A 23,690-nucleotide genomic window follows, 5' to 3' on the forward strand; every position below is an offset into this window, starting at 1 on the left:
TCACAACTTTTCAAATAATGTAGAATAAGACAATATTTGTAAGGGATTATCCCATATCTTGGTGTTTTCATTTAAACATAGGTATATTCTACAGTGTAGTTGGTATTGTATTATAGTTGGTACTTGTTGGTGCTTGGTACTAATTGAAGGTGAGTTGGTCAACAAAACTGCAAAATTAAATAACCTGTCAAGAATAACTTTTAAAAATGTTTTAAAACTTTAACATTCATTTAATGCTTTAATAAAAAATACATTTTTGTGTAAACTTGAATATAAATCAGTCTGAATTTAAACCAATTACCCACTTTTGCCTGAAAACAGGTATATACTTTGATTTGATTAGCTATGATATAAAGCTAGTAGTTACCCAACCTCAACAATTCTCAGTATTGAGAGTTTATAGTGACATTGCTGCCTATGACAACTTTTTGACCTCAGCCTATTCACTGTCCTGTGTATGAAAGCACCTCACCTGTGGAAAGGTAAAATAAGTATAATAAATGGTTTCTCCTAATTGATAGATTTTTGACTATTATACAATATCTCCTACAATACAATAAATTCCTCTCCTGTTGCTTGAATGGCACAGATTTTTTATGGATCAAAGTGCAATCTAAACAATTATACAGATCATTATAATGTAGGCAAATTACAGACTTAGCTATTTATAAGCTTGCCCCTCTTTTCATATGGTAATAATTTCAGCATGTAACTGTACACATAAAAGAAACCTAACAAAGGTTAACTGGTCTATAGTAATATTATGCTAATGCTATGCATTTGATGAAAAACATGAAGCATGAATTAAAATTTTTAAAACGAATATATTCAAGCACATTCCAGTAACAAAATATTAGTGTTGAAGAAAGAAATTGCCCAGTATGCAGATCTGTAAATCTCTAAACACTATAAAGGGATGCATACATGAATTGTTATACAATGGGGTGCAATATAATTGTATGATAATCTGAAAATGTGATGAATTCAGGACAGAGGAAGAAACGTTTATTGACTCAATGCCCATGTTAGAGATGCATTAACAAACACCTCCTTTCCTCTTTCAGAGCCAGAAGCTGACTCGTTGCATGACTTCTGACTCTCAGATATAGCATTCAGTGACAGTCAGGGTTCCCACTGATGATTAGAAATCTGAATTCCCAAACATATGATGACTATGTCAGCTCTCACATAGTGATCACGTGCAGGTTAGAGATTTTGGTAACAAAAAAAAAAAACCCGAACACTGGCACTTTCAGACTACAGAGTTCAACTTCAGTGAAATCCCTTGAATGAAAGCTACAGTTTCACTTTAACAATATATAATATAAAATGGTAAAATAAAAATGAATGTTTTTTTTTACATTTGTGCACACTTGTCAGCCGAAAATTAAAACAGAGTAAATAGTTTAGTGACCAAATAAAAATCCTGTAGGTTATTATATCTTTAAATAAGTATTATTTACATGTGCAATATGTTAGTCATACTCTGGTATTAGAATCACTGTTGTCTGTATCAATACAATGCCCATTGTATTAATAAACCACTTGTTTTTAACTTACTGCTACTGATCTGCACGTCTACATTCCTGCACTCCTGGAATATTAGCATGGTATTCTTAAGGGTATTATTGACAATAGTTAACAAAAACCATAAAATGTGAATTAGGAGTGGCCACCTATAGTCTCCTATGTATTATTTTAATTTCAGATATTTCTGTCCTCCCCTTTTCCTGAAGAAGCGGATTTATTCCATGAAACGAGTTGAAATCAGAAAGGTTTTCCCATATGTTTGGGTAACCTAGACAGGAATATTTAGATGTATACATTACACATTTTTAATATAGCTTTAATATCTATGTTCTTAAAGTTGTTCTAAATAAAGATTTGCTTTGATATATTTATGTCTAAATTGATTATGGTTGGCCTTTAAAGTCCCATATATTGATTTAATCTCAGAATGTACGTGTTTATTGAATTAGGGATGTGGCCATGTGAGAATTAGAAGATTGGTCATTTATTATTATGATTACTGTAGTGGTAGTTCAGGGGTTAGGCTGTTAACAGTGCTTAAATATATCCAGCAAATGGCATGTGCCCAGGCATAGTATGATATATGGGGAGGAATTTGTTACAGAGCAGGCAGGCTTTGTATTAGAACCTTACACATCATGCAACAGTGGATTGATCCCAGAAGACGCCTCTAGTTCCTCTTCATCTTTAGACTCTGTACTGAGTTTAGTATTCTATTAAAAACTAGTAGACCTCTATATTATGCACTTTGTTGGGTCATTTCGTGATGGTTAGTTTCCTTTACTGAAAATTGTTGAAACAGTTTAAACTTTGTGCTAGGAAATTGTTCTGTATTGTATTGTTCAGTGGTCTGCCCTGTCCACCTGCACCTTTCCTATTCCGGTTTTACCTTTATCTAAAATAATGCCATTTTTACTGCTGAAGAAAAAAGGACACACAAATTATTTACACTGCTGAATGGATCTCTAGTTATTACAATTTGGTAATTAAAAATTGCGATGCTCACAAAAATTCAAGTTGGCAGACGTCTTTATGAATTGGCAAGCCTGCCTACAAATAGATGGCTGCGGGATTTCACCTTAGCAGAAAATTGATGAAATTGAGAAATTATCCAAAGCAGTGCATAAAGTGTCAGAGACAATTTTCCCATGAAAGGAAGCAACATTGAAAGGTCTTTTCAAGCTTTATCAAGAGGTCCAGTTGTCTGTTTATTTGGCAAAAACATTCTAGTTTTATCTACATTTAAAAACTTTAATTATCATTTGGGGAGCATGCCAGGATGGTTTGGTTCAATCTACACTGGTAAATTGTGTGATTTACAGAGCTGTAAATATTAGTCTTATAAAAATAGGGTTTCTATAGATAATGCACATTTATCTCATCCCTATCAAATCATGAGAATTGCTAATTCTACTCTTGTTCACAAAAAAAGGATAATAATGGATGATAAAGGATGATTTATTTAGAACATCCTTGTAAATGTATAATTTATTAGAAAATGTATGTTTAATTTCAATAGGTTTTTGTTAGTAGAGTAGCAAGCATATCTATATCATATCTATCTAAGGTATCATAAAGGGTACAATTAATAGTATGAGATTTGTTTTATTTTAACTTCACATTCTAATTTACATTTATTTGAAGTTTTCTATTTAGAAGTGGTTACTTGGCTTTCTTGGCTTACTTTCTTTCTAAGAAAGTCCAGCACTGGCAGTGCACTTTGCTGCTGCCTTAAAAATGTATCTCAACTGTGTTTTGTGTGTATACTTTGATATTGTACTATTTAGGTCACAATATAGCATGGTAGTAGAAGGTCTTCTTTGGTAGCTTTGTTGATTTTTATATGCTTCTACATGCTGGTAGCAAATAGGTGGAACTGTTTTTTTTTCAGTTCCTAAAAAGCAACCAAGTTAGGCAAAGTTGACCTGTGGAAAGTTATAGTTACATATTGTCATGTTTTGTTTACTGCAATGAATAATGTGGGTTTCTTTTTCATGCAGGCAATGTTTAGTCTTTGCATGGTGGAAAGCGAAGCTGATGAAGTTAACTTGCACGGTGTGACCAGCCTTGGATTAAAACAAGCCCTGGATTTTGCCTACACAGGGCAGGTACTGTACTTTATAAGTTTCATGTAGCAGATCACTGTATGTGCTTCAAAGCCATGTACTACTTCCATAGTTGTATTTTAGAAATCAAATTGTGTACTTCACCCCTATCTTAACATCTATAGAAAAAAAAACAAAATATATTAGTAAAGGAGACCCAACAAAAGCCTGTGAGGATGTTTTAAAAATCCCTATCAAGTTTTATTGAATCATTTAATAAAGCTCTCCAAGGCTGGAGAGGATACACTTTCATCAGTGAACCTTGGTAATCCAGCAAACCTAGAATGCATTCCTTTTTGGAAGTAAATGTTTTCAATCCTAGACCAGATCCATTGTAGTTCTTTTGTATCACCAGGTTCACTGAAAAAAGTGTATCCTCTCCAGCTCTAGAGAGCTTTAATAAATCAGGCCCTTTGTCTTAATTTGGGATATTTATTTTCTCTATCAGTTTTGGAAACCAATGTGTACAAAAAGTTCAAAGAAATCCAAAGTTTTAGAATGTCAAAGAAACAGTAGATGAGGGGAAATCTTCCAATAGGAGTCTGGTTGTGAAGGCAAGGGCTAAATGTACACTTTAGTTTAGGGTACTTTAAAAAGGCAAAATTACCCACCTGGTTCCTTCACCCCAGGATTTTGTACATTCCTATTTTATTCCCAGACTGTGGATGGGCCCTCTGTGTCATCACAATGGGCCCAATTTTTTAAAGCTCTCCAAAGCTCGGTGACACAGCAAACCTGAAATGGATCTGGTCCAGGATTGAAAACATTTGATAACAAATAGCAAATTACTTTTAAGAAATCCATTCCAGGTTTGCTAGATCACCCATGTTCTCTGTTAAAAGTGTATCTTTTTCAGCCTTGGAGAGTTTTAATAAATCAGGCTCAATGCATGACTACTGGTTTTGTACTTTAGGGGATAATATTAGAGCCTACAACCACAGCCCAGAGCAGCTTATGGAAGAGGTTGCAGGGGGCCTGCCACACGGAGAAGAGGAAACGTAAGTAAAAGTGCTTTTGAAGTTTCCCTAAATTAAGCGAGAATTTACCCTGGAAATGCAAGGGTAGTATTGTCATATTCCACAGTCCTGAATTTTAAAAATTCTTATATGTCTATTTATATAGCAGGGAATCTGGTATTCACTGAAGCATTCCTTGGTGAGTGAGAAGATAAAAGTTAATTTTATTGTTTACATATAGGTAATCCTTCATTGGACTGCTTTTACATGTGAACATGCTTGTTCTTTCGTGTTTTTATTCTTTCTATTAGATGTAGAGATAGTCATACACTTTTTTTGTTCAATGCAATAGATTATAAAAGTGAGCATGCCTAGTGCTAAACTCTGAATGCATGAATGCATGAAAGGTACGATGAGTTGCCATTTAGAATAAATTGTACTGCAGCTCACTAACAAGTGTTGCAGTAAAACAACACAACTATGTAAATGTATAATTAACACATAATACGTGAAATTCACATACAAAAAAAATTTCAGGTAAGCACAAACTTTGGTTTTCAGTGTGTGAACTGCATTCTTCTGGATCCTGAAACATTTTAACATGTACCCCCTTTTCTTCATCCAGTGTAATGAAAATAAAATATGATAGTGAAAAGTGATGAGTTATATAGGTGTAAACTTTCATTATATTCACATTATTATATTTTCCTTTACACCAGAAGTAGCTTTGGTAATATTATTAGTTAGGCTCTGGGGCCATCTAGTGGCTAATATGCAGACTTCCAGCATTTTGAATTTAGACAAATCATTGCCCACATTTTTCTAAGAAATATGCTGCAACTGGAAACTTAGTATTGCTATGTTTAGGTTTTTACTAATAATATATTTTAAATTATTACTTTATATTACATAATATATTTTGGTTCTTTATAGGTAGCAATACCAAACATTTTGCAGTTCTATTCTGGGCTTGATCTATAAGTGTGAAATGGGAAGCAAGCACAAACATTTATTTATTCACTGGGGAATAAAAAAAAACCTACACATTTTCTTGCAGGATGTTAATAGCTGATATTCACCCTATCTTAGTTTAGTAAATCAAAATCATGTATAACATCTCCATGCTTATTGTAGCTTCATGAGATCTGGGTTCAGGATTCTGATAGAGAACACAGAGCAGTGCTAGAGATAATAAATAATAAATCATTTTTGAATATTAAATAAATAATAAACATTTGTTATTTTAATAGATTCTCCTGGAACCTGGAGCAATTCAAGATGTGCTGGCTGCTGGTAGTCATTTACAATTACTGGAGCTCTTGAATCTCTGTTCCCAGTATCTTATCCAGGTAAGTTTCATTATTGATAGAAAACATGTAACAAAAGAAAAATAACTGGTTTTGTATGGGCTCTGTAATTTAATATTATATAAAATCCATGTAAACAGGCTTGATCATTAGGTATTTTACCTTTATTATTTGTGCAGGCTGGATAATTATACTTTTTACTTTCTTCTAAAATGGTGAAAAAATCAGTTGTTTCACCATTTTAGAATAATAAAACAACAATCATGTTATTTTCTCTATTCCTTTTGTTGCTTGTCTTTATCCTTTATTCACGTTCCACATGTTGTGACTGTCAATTATATTGAAATTTTAAAAACCTTTTGCTGGTGTAGCGACTTCATCAATACCAATGTGTTTGCTCACTGTAAAGTTGTAGAATGTACTACTCTAAAGCAGTAAAAGTGGGATGTTCAATTTAGGGCTCCTGAGTTCAAATACTTACATTACATTTATATGCTTCCCCAACCCTTGGATAGTAAGCTCTTCTGGGCAGGGTCCTCTCCTCCTCCTGTGTCACTGTCTGTATCTGTCTATCATTTGCAACCCCTATTTAATGTGCAATGCTGCATAATATGTTGGTGCTATATAAAAACTTTTAATAATGTTAATATATATATATTGTACTTGAGATTACTACAATATATATATATATATATATTTTATTATCTTGTGTCATTAAGGTTCTGATTGTAATTGTAAAATGTTTCCCTTGAAGCTACCAGCCCACAAAATTTGTTATGCTTTCTAATTTCCTGTGTCTGTGAGACAGCTAGTTCCTGGCTTTATAGCAGGGGAAACTGACCTGTATGCTTTTGAGCATTTGAGGGGGAGCCTTAGGTGGGGTACTCAAAATAGCATATTCTCAAAGAACTGGTAATTATTGCCGATGGACTTTCAGGGGCTGATTTTGACAGTTGGAGTTGTACCAACTGCTCTCTGGTAATCTAGTACAGAATTATTTATTTTTTCGATTTAAAATTTATACAGATACATCTAATGTTCTGTAGAATTTTTTGTCACCATATATATAAAACTAAATCTAGACCCAATCAAAATCTAATTAGCAAGGAAATGGCTGCAGCACATTTAAAACCCAACTTTAGAATCAAACAATGCAAACTATATAAAAAAAATAATTACATCACTAAGACCCCCTAATATTAGGTGACAAGCCACATAAAATGTTGTGATGACGAGAAGCAGGGGAACTCACTGAGATGTCAACTGGTCGACTCGATATGAGGTGACAAAGGCATGAGGATTGAGGAAATGAGAAATGAGGATTTTCCCAAACAAAAGTGCAAGAAGGTGATTATCATTAGTTTTAAAGAGACCTTAAGCCAGAAATGGGTGAGTGGAATAGGAGAGGCTACTGCAGGCCTATGGAGGGGTGAGCATGAAATGTTACTCCCCCATTCTATTGGATTGTAGGTGTTAGGTCACCAATCATTACAAATAATAAAGATACAACTAAAGACAAAAAACACAATGTAATTGGCATGGAAGTTATAAGTAAACTTTTATTAACCATCACAATCACAAAGATACAATTGCACAGTCATTAAGACTTGAACGATGGAAAAATATAAACTACGTAACCATCAATCCTTCCCTATCAGACAGAATAGTAAATCAAAAAGACTGGAGACCCAAGTTAATTATAATAATTTTTGCCAATATTTGACAAATGAACACCAACCTGTCTATATAAATCCCAACAAACTGCCTTTCATAGCAGTGAAATAAAAAAAAAAACATCAATAAATGACATAAATGTCCCCATTACTGTAATAATAAATTTTCTAATCTTGTCATAATGTTTCCATTTAAGAGACCGAAGAAGGTGTGGCACTATTCCTATACATTATTAAATATACATTATTAGGGGAAAACTTTTTAAAACAATGATGGTCACACTGTATTTGAAAAAGCAGGTCTAGCTTTTCAGTATCTCTATCACCTAGATTATTAATTAAAATGTCAGAAACAACTGAAACAATCTAGATAATAAAAATAAACCACCCCATCCTTAACTGTTGATGTCTCTCCAAAAAAAGGATCAATGGGTTTATTCTCAGAACAATATTGTGCTGCTCTTTTGCTACTGATGGTGAGTGTCCAGTGATCCAAACAGAAGTGTTTAAACCTAAAAATTAAATGGAAAAGTTAACATACCTAACGAAAATTATAAGACTTCCATGTACCCAATTTTTTAAAATAAAGGCTGGTTCTGCTCCAATTCTAAATGAATGTTACTTTAGTAAAAAATGTAGTCAGTTGAGATGTACTCTTTTTATCCTTTTTTATTATCTCATACAAATTCAGACATTCAACTTTCTGTGCTGCAAAAAATAAATCCAGTGTTAAAAAGCTGCAACTCATAAACTGAGAAGCAGACCAAGGAGATGAAGAACAAATTGGTTTAAGCAGTTCAATGGAAATATGCCTTCTGGAATATGACTGAAAGGTAGAGTTCTTATACCCTTATAACCTAAAAATAAGAGAAGAGGGCACATCATTCGGTTTAAAGAAAACTCCTAGTAGGCCCTTAACTGTATGTTATAAGAAAAATATTTGCTGCAAAACAAGTGAAGGCCAAGATGATTTGTTTGTTTAGAAGGGTTATTGAAAGCCTAAATATTTATTAAAAGAAATCCATCTATCCCTTGCAACTAAATACATGGCCCATGTACTAAGGGAAACCAAATTCTTTTTAGCATTATAAGCTAGATTTAGGTCAGTTTACAAAGATGTTAAAGTACACCTGGTACCATTTGTCTGAATTTCTCAATCTGAATGTGAGACAAAGTCTGCAGTGTTATTAAATTTACTGGCTATGTCTTGCTTTTATCCAAATGTTCCATTTTAAATACAAGAAAACAAAATATCTAGGCCGTCAGTTAAAAAAAGAAGAATTGGATGATAAACAATTAATGGTGAAAACTTCCTATTTATGTGACCTAAATAAAATTATTTTATTAGTGAATATTTGACACCAAATTTTTAAATCTACTACCACTGGAAATAATTTATAACTTCCGCACTCTTCACCAATAGTAAGTGCCCACTTGGGAGCCTCAGGAGACTAGTTGTGCCGTCCCAGCACATGGTTGCCAGGTGTCTCGGGGTCAGTTGTCAGGTGTTCCATACATAAGTAGTACGGGAAGATCCAGCATACAGGGGTATCTGTATCCAGGGGTTAAGATAAGCAGAGGTCAGTCCAGGCAGCACACAATCTCTGGTCCACAAAACAGGTTCACCAACAGAGTATCACATCACCAGCAGTGTAAAGAGAAGTTTTTAAAGGACCAGTAACCAATAGCAGAGCAAGATTATAGCAAGAAACACAGCACTCAACAGCATTGCACTTATTCGCTGCAGCATTTACCCTAAAATGCCCTTCAGCTGCACACTGTTTTAGAGCAGGGGATGCTGAGAAGACATTCATGGCTAAGGGGAAACTGGGGGTGCTGCAGACTGCAGAGCAGAGGACAGACAGCTAATTGCCTGACCTTCTTTGCTGCTGCAAGTGAAGCCATTGGAAGGAGTAAACAGTGTGCTCTGGATTGTGGTGGCTTACAACACGTGATCACTGGACAGATATACGTCTTCTCACACAATTCTCTTACACCTATATTTTTTGTTTCTTTCTTCCCTAGCAGTAACCCCGAGTGTGACTCGGGGTAGAAAAAAGTTGCTAAAAGCGGTAACTCCGAGTCACACATAGGTAAACCTATGGGAAAGATAGTAAATACAGCGCTTACCTGATCAGCCGGCATCCTGCGTTGTCCATCGCCGCTATCCCTGTCTTTCTTCTTCCTCTGGTGTCTTCTGCACACGATGAGTCATGGGGGGAGTTCCCGGTGACGTCAGTGCGTGTGTACGTTGGCGGCGGGGCGGGAAATTTTAGGTCCATTTGTGTGGCGTTCAATACAAAATAACTGTATTGTACTGTATATTGTATTGTATTGTATTGTGCAAAGTGATGTGGACATTGTGAGTGTATATCCGCACTTTGAGGCTCTTAGAACAGGATATTGTTGAGAGAGAACCGTGACCAGTGTAGGAGTCTATTTGGCAGCAGTAACCCCCAGCTAGAGAGAATGGTACCATAGGTCTAAGTACCAATGGCTACTTAGTAGCAGGAGAGTTGCAAGAGAGCAAGACAGGTGCATATTACCAGTTTACATACCAGTTTTTGCAAAAATGGCCTGATCACTGATCATCTGTGTGTATGGTATGCCCTCTGCAGATATTACTTTGCCAGAGTATGAAAAATCAAATAGTTGTCTTTACTGGTAATGGTAAAATCCTACAGAGGGAAATGCTTTTAGTTCTAAATACCAGTTTAGTTCTAAATATGATATAATAGGTTGAAAGATGCATTGAGGTAGGTAATTGCCCTTTAGCATCCACAGAGATAGAAACTTTGGTACTAGTACAGGATGTTGGTGTGATGATTGGTGTCCCACAATTTTGGAAATTTCTGTAGGGTAATATTGAGATTTTTTGTTCAATGGTTGAGGAATGTAGCCTAGTGCTCCTAGGGGTTGAGCTAAGGGGGTAGTAAGCCCTTTAAAAATGTGCTGGGTGAAATGCCTGAAATTTGCCAAGCAACTTTCTATCTCAGTATTGCTTGCGCAAATAGACAAAACAAGATTTTAATTCCCAGTTAGTGCATTCAATATATAAAATGTCAAGGTAAAGAAAATGTATCATTGTGAGCTTTGTAGGTATATTTACCCAAGACACGCAAGGTATTTTATAGGACTTTTAAGGCTGTGTAGATATCAGCACTTATAAGGGGTGACTACAAACATATCTCAAAACTAAAAAGGCATTGGAAAAAAAACCTGATGTGAATCCATACAGGTCCTGTAGTCAGCAGGGTTATTTTTGTCAGCATAGATCTAGAAAAAGGCTCAAAGGGTTCTATTTATAAAACAGGGAATTTGACATTCCCTCAAACTTTTTTTGTCATTTACTGCCTTTAAAACACATGGACCTGTAAAATTCCCATGAGGGAATGTTTGAGGCGATGTCTTATTCTCTGTTTTAGAAATAGAGCCCAAAGTACACATTGAAAGGGTGATAGATAGAAAAACTATTTTAAGTTACACTCCTTTCACCTAAGTAAGGTTAAATATGTTTATATTCCTGGTTTGCCTACATTTACCTGTGGGGTTTGAATGAAGCCCTGTTGTATTCCTAGTCTGCTGTGTATCTAACATGTCCTGTGTGCCCAACACATTATGCTATTACATGTGCAGTAAAGCACTGCCAATGAGTCTTTGTATGGGCAGTACAAACATGCCCAAGTGTTTATAGGACACATGCACGTTGGACGTCTGCAGGGAGAGATTCCCAACAGAGTGCTCCCATACTTCAGCTGCTGGCAAGGTGCAGACTTTAGAAAGGAAATAATTATTTGTCATTGATTTTTGAATTATTTTTGAATTATTATTTTATTTTATTCTTTTAATGCTCCCGGAATGTGTTAATTTAGGTTAAACTATGACTGATATTGTGCTTTAACATTAACTCCCTACAGGGATCACCATAGAGAAACAAATGGCAAACTGAAACTTCACAGTGACCATGCATAGAGTAGCAGTTATTAAAACCACTAATTATTTTTGGCCAGCTGGCTCCTGGCGCAGACAGAAAGTATAAGATCTAAGGCTATGTACACACATCAGAAGATTCTCGTTTGATACAAGCCTCAGGAATCTGATATGTGTACAGCAGCTGTCTGATGTAGTTCATGGATTTGTTCTGGCGGATCCCCCAACGACGGAAGAGGAACGATCGCAATGGAAGTGAAGGGAGGAGAGTGCAGCGGGGGGGCGCTCGCTCGTTTTCCCCTCTTCATGCAACAAAACAGCGCCCTTTAATTCATCTTTCGGTCTGTTGTCATTGGAAACTATCATGAAAGATCGTTCCAATGACAAAAATATATTGTTTGTACACAAGATAGCCTAAGCTACCTAGGCAAAGCAGGTCAAAGTAGCTTCAAAATTATCACATGTACTGTTCAAATAAAGCCAGTGGCAGCTGTATTACAAAGGGAACCAACTCAACCAAGAGAACCAAAATAAGTAAAATAAACTTCCCTAAATACACCCCTCGAATTAAAGTTGAGGTTTTGCTTATTCAGCTAATTCGGCAAAATGAATAGTTTCAGCTACAGGGACATTTCACTGTTGGAAAATCAGTAGTTGTACAGCTAAATTCAGTTTGCAGTTCAATGTTTTTAAAAAACCAATCCACTCTTTGATTATTACTGTACAAAGTTGTTTTTTTGTTCGTTTGTTTGTTTGGGGCTTATGTACATAGATGTTACTTTCCTGCATTTCACTTGCCTGTCAAATATAAATGCAGGTCAGCAAGTCACCATTGACTTATATTCAGCGTTACAAATGCCAGTTCTAAAGTTACATTTGACCTGCTTTGCCTAGGCAGCCTAGATCTTATACTTTCTGTCTGCCAGGAGTTAGCTGGCCAAAAATATCAAAAATAAATTTGCAATATTTTGCATTTCCCTATTTTTTATGGCCTGGTCATAATAAATACTGGAAGAAAATATACACAAAGCCTCTTTACATTTTTTGTCAGTTCTATAGTGTGCTGTATACTCAGCTGTATCTGTCCATATTGTACTGTATAGATGAAGTCTCCTTCTCTGGTTTTATGCTGTTTGCAAGGAGGAAATATTACTGGCAGTAGAGCTGAGTGCATTCAACACCATGGTCCTTAAATCAGCACAAAGCTTGCTGTCACAGCACTTGGTCTCATCTACATGCACGCTGCCCAGATTTTACAGCCCCCGCCTTCAGTGTGGGGGCCTTGAAGACAGATCCCACTACACCTAAGTACACTTCACACTTGGCATTGTGTACTACAAGAACTGACAACTTCTATTCTTCTCAAATTCTCAGGTTTTCCGCAGGGAAAGGCTTTTGAGAAACTCTCTAGCAAGTAACTATCCTTAATTGTTGTAAAAACTGTATGTACCGGAAAAATCCCATTTCTTGAAAAGATATATAGGTGCCATTATGGGATCATTTCTGCTGTGTGTCTAGTGCAGCAAGTAACTTTTTGTAAAAATTATTTTTTTATATGTATTAGTAATTACCTATAAAAATTCAATCATAAACATCTAAACAATCAGTTTAAGGTAATTTGTATATTCAAAAATTATTTGATGTGCAAATGTTGCAATAATTGAATGAAAAACGCCAATTACATCACTAGGAATTTATTTTTCTATGTGGATAGATATTTTTTAATGTACAACACCTCTTTTGCAGGCAAAACTAACATTCTTTCAACAGTGAATGTAACATTTTTCAAGGATAAAAGTATCATTTGTCGTCTGAATTCTACTTAAAGGTACAAATGAGCACTAGAACCAAGACCAGGTGAACTTTGTGGTCACTTGGGGTTCCAGGTCCATTGGGAGGGCCAAAGCACACTGCTTTCTGTCATGCCTACTGTAGGAGCCCTTCCAAGTAGCCCCAACACCACCGAACCCACTTTAGCACAAGCGGGACATGGGGAACTAAGTGGGACAGCCAGGTTTATGCTCAGATTTTATTTACCACACTCTTTTAAGAACCTGCCACTGCAATTTGGCTATACTTAGCATTTACAGAGTCAAATACAGTAAAATTGAACTTTAGTGATTCAGGCAGATGTTTATTGCAGAAAGGGAAAATCCCAGCTTCCTTTCCGTGTGCGGGAGTTTTGTCATCCCAGCACGGTTAATCAAAATAGACGAAGATCATCTACAAGAAGAAAGAACATGGCAGTGCCCTAAGATGAAATAGGGATAGGTGAGTATTATGAGATTATTTGTGCTTTAAGTATGCATAGGTGTACTGTAATTATCCATTGGTACTATTGTGACTGTGTGATTGTAATGTGGGACACAGGCACCAGTGAAGAGAATATCTCATGTTTATACTCTGGCGAGAGGTAAATAAGAACTCTTTAACACTTGGCAAAACTGCTTGCCTGGCAGCCCCTGGGTGCACAGAAAACAGCACCATGGTTAACCAGACATAGTACATATCTTGGTCACAATCTGCTGCAGCCTTAGCAAGCAATATAGAAAAGCTGTAAGCAAAAAATGGTTCCCAACCCCTCCCACTTGAATGGGAGAGGTTGGGATCATGGTATCAGCATAAAGCTGGATCTGAAATGACCGTTAGAATAGAAGTTATGGTACCAACATCAGGCGTTCCCCTATCTGCAGGTGTTTTTCACACTACACAAACATATTGCAAACTTTATTTTGTCTGTACAAGCTATGGAACAAATCATGTTGCAGCCGCCAGGTCTTTACCCCACTTGTATAGTAACAGCTACTGGTATCCAATCAAGCAGGTCATCTCTAAATGAGATTGTATGGTCGAATTCTAACATATATGGCAAGCTTAAGAAACCAAAGAATTATTTTTTCCTGCCAGGACTGACTACTTCTTCAGATGACCAATGCTATACAAAAGAAATGTTCTGACATAGGGTCATATAAAGTAATATTTACAACCCGTGAAGGGTCTCTTCAACCTCATCTGTGAAGTCTTCCCCTATAATGAGATATAGCAGTGAAAGGGTAAACTTGTTTTTTCAGCTCATGAGGTGAATATTCCATACTGCAGTAGAGAAATTACTGGAAGATGAATGCTATAGGATTGCTGTGCTTGGCATCTACTGGCTTCTCTACAGGAATAGATGAAAAACATACTTTATTAAGTGACACTAGAAGCTCAGCTGAAAACTGACCCATCACAGCAATAATGGTAAATCAGCCTCCCTTACAGACAATAGTAAAGCATACATGGTCTACTAGATTGTAAGCTCTTCGGGGCAGGGTCCTCTCCTCCTGTATCACTGTCTGTATTAGTCTGTCATTTGCAATCCCTATTTAATGTACAGCGCTGCGTAATATGTTGGCGCTATATAAATCCTGTTTATTAATAATAATAATAATAATAATAAATACATGCACAGCATTAGCTTTGCCAAACACAATGTAAACATTTGTAGCTAAAATAACACTTTAAATGCTGCCTTTACATCAGACTTGTTTTAAGCTGATACAAGTTTGAAAGTTTAAGGTGTCTAGTGAACAGGAAAGCATTATTCAACCCAAATTTCAAGCAGTGCTTTTTTTAGGCGTTTGATATACTGACATTTACTTGGTCTTGTTGGACCCCAGCCATCACACCTATTTAGTGGCATGATTACTGTGTTACTTGACATGGTGGCAGCTTGCAGATTAATGCTAGGAAAAGTGCAGAGCCCCCTCCTTTATCCCCTCATTACAGTGAAATAATGATAGGATTGCTAAGCAGTTGAAAAATATGACCTGGAAATGGCTGAGACGATTTTGAATGTCAGTACACTTTATTGCAGGTTAAATTGAACGCTAATGCCAGGATTTGCTTTGGCCTGTTGTGTGGTATCACACCTCGATCTGTCAGAAATGGCAGATAATTCCACATTCTGGTTCAATACCATGTATGAAAACAAGGTGAAGCTCTGATGCCAATTATATACAAATCCTTGTTTCTACAAAAAGAAAACTGTACAGAAATGATGATAGAAAATATCATCTGCTTCAATGCAATTTGCTTTGACTGTTGTTAATAGAAAATCATCGGAAAGCTGACAGAACTAGCTTTGAAGTAATTCCCATAATGGAGGTTTAATTTTTTCACATTAGCCTAAAGAGTTTTTAAAATGCAGTCACATAATATTTGTCAGTCAATAACCTTTTAATAAGAGATTTCACAAAGCGAAAAAAGTAGTGGCTGCTTATTTTTTTAAATTGTGCCGGTTTAGACAGTATGCAAATTGGAATGTAATTTGGTGCGGTGCGACAATGGAAACGCCATCTATATGTGAAAAAATGCAGTTCTATACTACATAATTACATTTATCTGCAATTCCATTGTTATTATATAGTTTTAACACAATACCCTTTTCGTTTTAAAGCAAGAATAAAACTGCAGAAAAAATGATTGGTTATGGCCTCTGGTTTCCTATTGATTGACTATTCATAAGCCTTTTTTCTGTATCTAGTTATCCTACTTAGTTATATAGAGCTTCTAACTCAACACTTACCAGTGAATATTAAACCATTAGCAGTAGTTCTTGCCCTAGAAAGTCTAATGTCATTATCACAGGAATAGACATCTTAGAGTCATCTACACAACTACACATAAACCTAATGTAGTTTCTTTACTGTACATTAATTTCATTCTTTTTCTTTTGTTTTATCTTAGATTTTATTTATATCTTAAATGTGAAATTATAAAGATTATTGCAGGGGATATTTCACTTTAAATTAAGCTTTAGGGTAAAAAATTAATTCAGGGCTATTGAGCATAGCAGGAAAAGGTTCCATTTACCGTGAGAATAAAATGATAATTCAATGAGAAAACAACAGAAAAATGTTCAATTCCTCCAATAAAATATGGAATAAGGAATGGAGATAACATTGCTTGTCTTAGTAAACTGAACCTGAATAGTTAAAGTCATCTTTACAAAAGATAACATTTTAAGAACCAGTGGCATATAAGCATACAGTAGGTATTCTCATTCCGTGTTACTATCGCATTCACTGCATTGCAGCAAGGGTTTGCATTCCCTCCACCTATCACAGCTAGGGTTGCTACCTTTTCTTGGAAATAATACCAGCCTTATCATAAATTCCTATTAATAATATTGGCAACAAGTCTAATTTTTTCTAGCCAGGCTGGTAAGATACTGGCCAGATGGGAACTCCAGTTACAGCCCAGTAGATAAATCAATCTATAAAATACTGGTTAAGAAACACTTAACATATTTTCCCCCAAATAGCTCTTCAAAGGTTTTGCCACTACATGAGCCATTTTGGAAGTGTTATTTTTTCTTATATATAAATTACAAGAAATGCAGCTCGTCACCTGTGTAATACACTATTGGAATCTTGAATGCAGTAGACATTGGATGATATGAAAATGCCCACTACAGTCAAGTTAAAACACTTTTACACACTAGCTAGCTCCTTTGTCCAGATTTGCTCATAGTGGATGGCTACCTAATTGTGACCTCATTGCAAGACACACTGCAGCTGGGACCACAGACTGGTCTAGGACACACCCCAGACTGTGATTGGACAGAGAAGCAGCAGTGTACTAATATGGTCATCCCTTTGCTTTGGAGAACCACTTTTAGGAGGACTAACCTCAATATATTTTATGAACACAAATCACAAACCTTAATGTAATTACATTTGGTTGTGCTGAATTCACTATTTAAATGGAAATGTGTAGGTCAAACCAGACTCATTATTGTAGCAAATAGGTAATATGTGCACCAATACTGCCATATGCAGTTGTTTTATGGTTACTTGTTTGATCCTAAGACACGCAGAGCTACATTAGTGGCAATAATTTCATATCTCATACATATGACAATACTTTATAAAATCAGTAAAACTTGCTCAGAAACTTTATTTATTCGTACTTTGTACCTTGCCTGCAGTGCAGCGGTTAATCAGTTATTCTTCCAGCATTGTATTACCAGTATGAATTGTAATGCAGTAGGTGGCAGTATCTGACCACTCCATCACCATAAAATGAGATTCCAAATGAGAACAGTACAGAATGTATTTATTATTCTCATTATTAGTGTTACAAGCTGCAATGGAGAACACAGACATTATTCTCACATTGGCCACAATGTATTGTAATTTTTAACAAACACCCAGAATGCTTTAATGTTTTAGCAGGCAGTGTGGACACCATTTAGCAAGGATGGCCATTTATCATTACACTTTGTGAAATCATTCATTTCCTCTAATTTGAATGTAAATGACTTCAAGGTTTTACAAATAAGGTGACAGACTCACATAAATGTAATTGCTGGGTCCATCTCCCTCTTTTTGTATATCACTCATTAGGTTATGAATTAAATACATCTTATTAAACTAGGGGCATGTCCAATGATGATATTGTAATGGCAAATTACTGTGTGCTATTAGTGGTGTATTTTTATTCATGGACATTAATTTGTCATTAAAGCAGCATTAGTTTAACACTTTTATGTGGATTACGTGACCTGAAAGTAGAACCTTTTTCTGGAATGTGAAGAAGAAAAAAAGGAACGCCAAGTGCTAGACGTATCAAGCATAGTTGGCAGGTTTACAGGCACCCTGAACAATATATCAGTGAAATTCTGTAATGTTCGTCAGATCTCAGCCCTGGAACCAAGATTTTATGGTGTATAAAAAGTGGAACCATATTATTAATCTGTAAGTCACTTACAGGCATATTTATAAAGAAGTTAATGTGAAAAAATTTACAGCTGATTAATTTTACTGGTACACATGTTTTAAGTGACATTGGTTTTTTTCAACACCAGTGAATGTTTAGAATACGTCACATTCATTATTGTAATGTTTTGATTGTATGATTTTTTTTTTTACTAAAGGATTGAAAGGTGAATAATACATAAAAAGATGTTTTATCAGCATGCAGGAAATGAGTTAAACAGTTAAACAAAGGCATAGAAACATCTGATATACTGTAGGTTGTTCATTACAGTGTCTAAGAGAAAATCAATCTCAGGCAGACTATTTCATAAGGGGAACCAATCAGCCATGTGCACCTTTTGTTTCCCCCAATGCCAATACAGTACAGAAATATATGTGGTTACTAGGGGTAGGAATATGAATGTGTGTTAATGGGTAAAAGGAATAGGTACTCTTAGGTCAATTTGAGATGCTACTGAAATCATACTTTAGTTCATTGATTGGTACATTTGACAGACAATTGATCTCTTTCTAAGCTGCATCAGTCTGCTTCAAGCTGCTTTGCATTCTCATTGCTTTGTAAAGGGAGTGAAGCAGTTCAGACATGAATATTAGTCCACAGGCCTTTGATATTGTTATGCAGTTGTTCTCTCATATAGTTTGACAAAATAATATCTAATTAACACAAAACCCCTTTTTCTATGTGAAACTTATATCAGAGTTCTTTTGTAATTGCTAAGGGTTAGATTATTAGAAAACTTAGGAAGTCCCACAATTGGTAATATACCTATAGTCTTTTAGTAAAACGAGCACTACAAACCTTTAAAGCTATAGTTTTACATTTATTCCTGAACGATATACCTTGTGCCGTGTCTAGGAAGAGTAGCTCCCTTAATTCTATCCCCTGCAGCATTTGGCATGAATGAGATTGCCTGTTACAATGGCAGATGTGGCTTCTTCAGACCACATAATTCTCTGCATGGTCTATCCCGCTTATCATTGGCTTGACTATCAATGAAAAGTACCCTGTGCTTCTCTGTATTTTGGGAAGAGACCTCATCCCAGTTCCACTGTATTCTGTGTATAAACAGTGCCACGGACCTTAATCATAAAGATAGCTGCCCCTGGCATTTCCCATAAATATTCCTTTAAATCACCCTCAGCCAAAGCTGCAAGGGTAATGTAGTGGTGATCTCTGACCCTTCCCTGAGATAGACTTGTTGGGAGAGAAATAAACACGCACAATGGGTCAGGTAGAAACAATTAGAATTCAGATTTTGCTTGACTCTAATAAGGGTATAAATGTTGGCAAGGAAGAACAATTCATTATGCTGAACTCTAGCCTTAGCTTCAGCCTTGTACAGTTGTACAGACTTCACATCTGTACTGAACTTGTTTACTTTATTTCATTGAAAACTATTGGATTATAACATTGTGCTTTATAATGTGCAGCAAGTCAGACAGAGCCCACCTTATTTCCAGCTAATGCACACACAGACATGTCTAGCTCATTCCTCACTTCCCTGGTCCCCTGCTGTCCCCTTCTTTTTATTGGATTGTAGTTCTCTCAGTCATTAGGACCCTCATCTCCATGATCAGTAATAGGTGCTGCTTTGGCTTCCAGTTTTAGAAGCTATGTAAAGCACCCTGCCAGCCTCTGCTGTCTGGATTAGATAGAGAAGATAGTCCTGTTGATTACATCTCTGGGTCTAATATAAGAAATGCAGTAACAACAGACTGTTCTAAAAAATATAATTTTTTATATAAAAATAATTTAGCTGCTAGTACTTAACTAGTGGTCTCACAGATACATTTCCCAAAAGCCTCGTAGTATGTGGGCAAGATTTTGGAAATAAAGGCAGCAGCATAGTTTAGCTGCATGAATGATTGTAGTCACATAGACTGGGACAGGGAGGTTGGGGGAGAGGTGTTCTCTGGTTCAGCAGGTAGGATTGACAATGTTTCCTGAGAATAAACATGGCAAGACTTGTCATGTGTTGTAGAGAAATTTTTAATACTTCTATTCCTACCACCACTCTGTACTTGTATCTACCATTATTCATCTCCCTTGAAGCAGCGCTAGGTCCTGGGGCAGCATTATGACATCTGATCCTGCAAACTAGCACCATTTGCAGTAGACATACGATCTCTGTATAATAAATAGTTCTTTTACAGGTAACTTATGCAGCACCCCCAACATATTTTCTCTCTCCCCTATCTCCCACGCTTATTTCATTCAGAGCCTATACAGTGTTTAAGCATGCATTCAAGGAACAGAGGGGCGAACATTCTTTTTAATACCCAGAAGCTAAGTTTTTACGTAGGCACTGATAGAGGAATGGAGGGGAAAGTGGCAGAGGATAGTACCACCAGAAAAAAGATGCTAATGTAAGGGGAAAAAAAACACTTTTGTTAATTGTATGTATGTGTTTTTATTGTTTACTTTCATATAAAGTCTATTTACAAAAAAAAACAAAGTACCGCATTTACCATAAAAACATTTACCATATAACATGTACTATGATGTTAAATTCTTAAAGCACTGTGAATATATAAATAAATATATATTTATATATATATATATATATATAAATATATATATATAGATTAATATTGTTTTTCAGCAAATATTATACAAATAGTAAAAACAAATAATAACAAAATTAGTCTAGCGCTCCAGGGCTCTTGCTTTTGGCTGAAAATGCCAAAAAAAACAATATTTAGCTAGATAATACTGCTTTTCAGTGGTTAATCATTGACATTTCCTGACAAGCTTTAAGGCTTCTTTAAATGTAAATGTGACTTTACCTGTATTTTCATGGCTGCCCTTTTAAAATAAAAATACTGAGCTCAAAAATGTATAGTTTCTTTTATAGAGAAAGTGATTCCAAAAGTAAACTCTTTAGGAAGCACTCACTCTTTAGAAAACCCAGATACTGTGATACCATTGTCATGGCTTCACTCTGTAATAAATGTAAATTTGTAAACGTAATCTTTTTTTTGCTTGTGGTAAACGGCATATAGGGATGTTAAATGTGTTTAAAAACAAAAAAGAACTTTTTTAAATTATACAGCTATATAATATATATGACATTCATGTTCAATGTTTTTCCGAATGTGTAATATTAACAAATATTTTTTTACCCTAGTGCTGTGTTTAAAGATCCAATCTTTTATTAACTTTTCTTGTTTTGCATGCACCTTTTTTTCTTGCCACCCAACTTACCCACTGGACTGAAACAATAAAGCCCTGTGTACTACCCCCCTCAACCTAACAGCCCTATATTCTGGCTATTGGCCACTTAGGAAACCAGAATTGCATCGTCTGAGAAATTCACATGCTTTCCCATTCTTGGAAGTACCTGGTTTGTTACTATCCTTTAAGCACAAATACACTTTAAAACTCTTTTACTATTTGTTTATGTGTTTACTATTTTTCTATCAAACATGGTGATTTATTTGGCTTTTCTGGTGTACGTTTGGCAGTATCTATTGCACTGATTTATAATAACCGTGTTTAATCCAAAGACAAAACAGCTGGAGCCGCAAAGGATTGTGGTGCAGTTATTGATAGCTGAGCTTGACAGTCAAATTTCTAAGCTATGTACACTTTTATTCTATCTTAATTATGCATTCATTAAAAGCTTTTGTACTCAACTGAATAAAGTAAATATTTTCTTGATCTCTGTAGTGTGCTCCCAGAGTGTAGATTTGCACAGCAGGGCCCTGATAATATGAATAAATTGTATTCCCCCAAGGAGATTATCTTTCAAAGGAGCTTGTGTAGAAGTGAGGTTATTTTATTTGGTTCTTCTTGGGCTTCTTTGCTATGAGTATCATGCTTATCTTTTGTTTACTTGTGATCAAGTTTATATTATTAATTTATTTAGTCTGGAATCGATCCAAAACCAAACGTAATGTTTTTTTTATATCCATATCTGCTCCTTATAAAAAAATAACATGAAGCTAGGAAAATACACGCTTTTCTATGGAACAATTGGTATAGTAAAGTAAAGTAGTATATGGTAAAGTAGGATAGAGTTAGAACTTCTTTTGGATTATTTATAGGTGTCCCTGCTTGGGGGATTCATCATGATAACCATTGTCTATAATACAAAAAGTGATGAAAAATCCAGAATTTTGAGAGTTGTTACTAGTTACACTCACAAGGTATTTCCCTTTTTTTTTAAAAAAAAGAATTCCTTTCACTTCTTGTTTCATTCTTGGGGTGGTAAATGAAGGGAATTCCAAGCATTAAGAGCAATAAAATAAAAATAAAATATATTCTGATAAGAGTTTAAGTTTCTCCAAATGTTTTGGCTAGGAATACAAATTAAGAACACATAACAAAGAGCACGGGTGTGCTATTGCCAATACCAACCAATCACAAATGAATAAAAACTGAAATCTGTTTGTTATAGATTATTAAAAAATGAATTCTAAAAAAACGCTTTTTACATTTCTTTGTATTTGTCAGCCTATAACAAGCAATGTGTGCAGAACATTGATTAAACATTATACTAAATAGAATATAGAAATATATGCTCCAGGAAAATGTGGTGTTTTAATATTTAGATATGCAAACATAGGGGCATATTTGATAAATCATTTAATGTAACATTAACTAAACATTCATTGCAGGTAAACCAATCTCTGTAGTTTAAAAGACATTTAGGAAGATACAACTGGTGCAAGTTTTGTGACTGTCACATCTACTGTTGTTGAAAATATACCATGAGTTATGGTGAAATGAACGATGCACTGTATAATTTGGTCTGAATATAGAGGTTTGAATAAAACTCTGTTCATGAAAGTGTTAAATGCAGCATATTATTCAAATGTGAATGGCTAGATAATTGTTTCTACTAGTTATTCAGAAACCAGAGTACCAGGTCTAGCTGATATCCAAGCAAGAGAATATCCAAGATTCATTATAGTAGCCAAAAAGCTGAATCAGTTGTTTCACACAATCAGCAGCAGCTGCCAGAACTCAAAGATTCAAGATGTTCTGTCTACAACTTACTTAGGTTTCATAAATCTGCCAGCCTTGGTGAGGATGGGGTTAGCTTTATAAATATGTTTCATATCTAGTAATTAACTGAGATCAAAGGCTGGTAACTTGTCTGTCTCTTAGCCTTGTGAAAGAGCGCAGAGGTGTCCATTATGACAAAGAAGTGGTAATAGCATTAATTTGTGTCACGAGCAGTGCTAGTAGACTATGAATACTGTCAGGGTGATTTCTTGGAATCTGTTCTGAACTCTCTTTGTATGCGCACATACCTAATCATGTTTTTCCTGAACTGACATTACATGTAGAAAAGTGTGTATAAAGTCCATAATTTTCATATACAAGAATATATATATATATATATATATATATATATAATGTTCTATTTTGTAAAAATAATTATCTCTTCTATCTTCTTTTGTGCCTATAGAATATGTAATA

The 23,690-nt window shown here is 35.4% G+C and overlaps 1 protein-coding gene across 3 annotated transcripts in view; it reads left to right on the plus strand.

Moving 5' to 3' along the window:
• Positions 1–23,690, plus strand: part of KLHL32 (kelch like family member 32) — an 85,390-nt gene that overhangs the window by 24,050 nt on the left and 37,650 nt on the right. For all 3 annotated transcript variants that reach the window (XM_072408673.1, XM_072408674.1, XM_072408675.1), the window contains exons 4-5: positions 3,531–3,638; positions 5,842–5,940. In XM_072408673.1, the coding sequence (XP_072264774.1) occupies positions 3,531–3,638; positions 5,842–5,940 (207 nt within the window). The remainder of the gene's footprint in view (positions 1–3,530; positions 3,639–5,841; positions 5,941–23,690) is intronic.

The sequence above is a fragment of the Pyxicephalus adspersus genome, chromosome 4 (assembly GCF_032062135.1).
Source record: "Pyxicephalus adspersus chromosome 4, UCB_Pads_2.0, whole genome shotgun sequence".
NCBI lineage: Eukaryota > Metazoa > Chordata > Amphibia > Anura > Pyxicephalidae > Pyxicephalus > Pyxicephalus adspersus.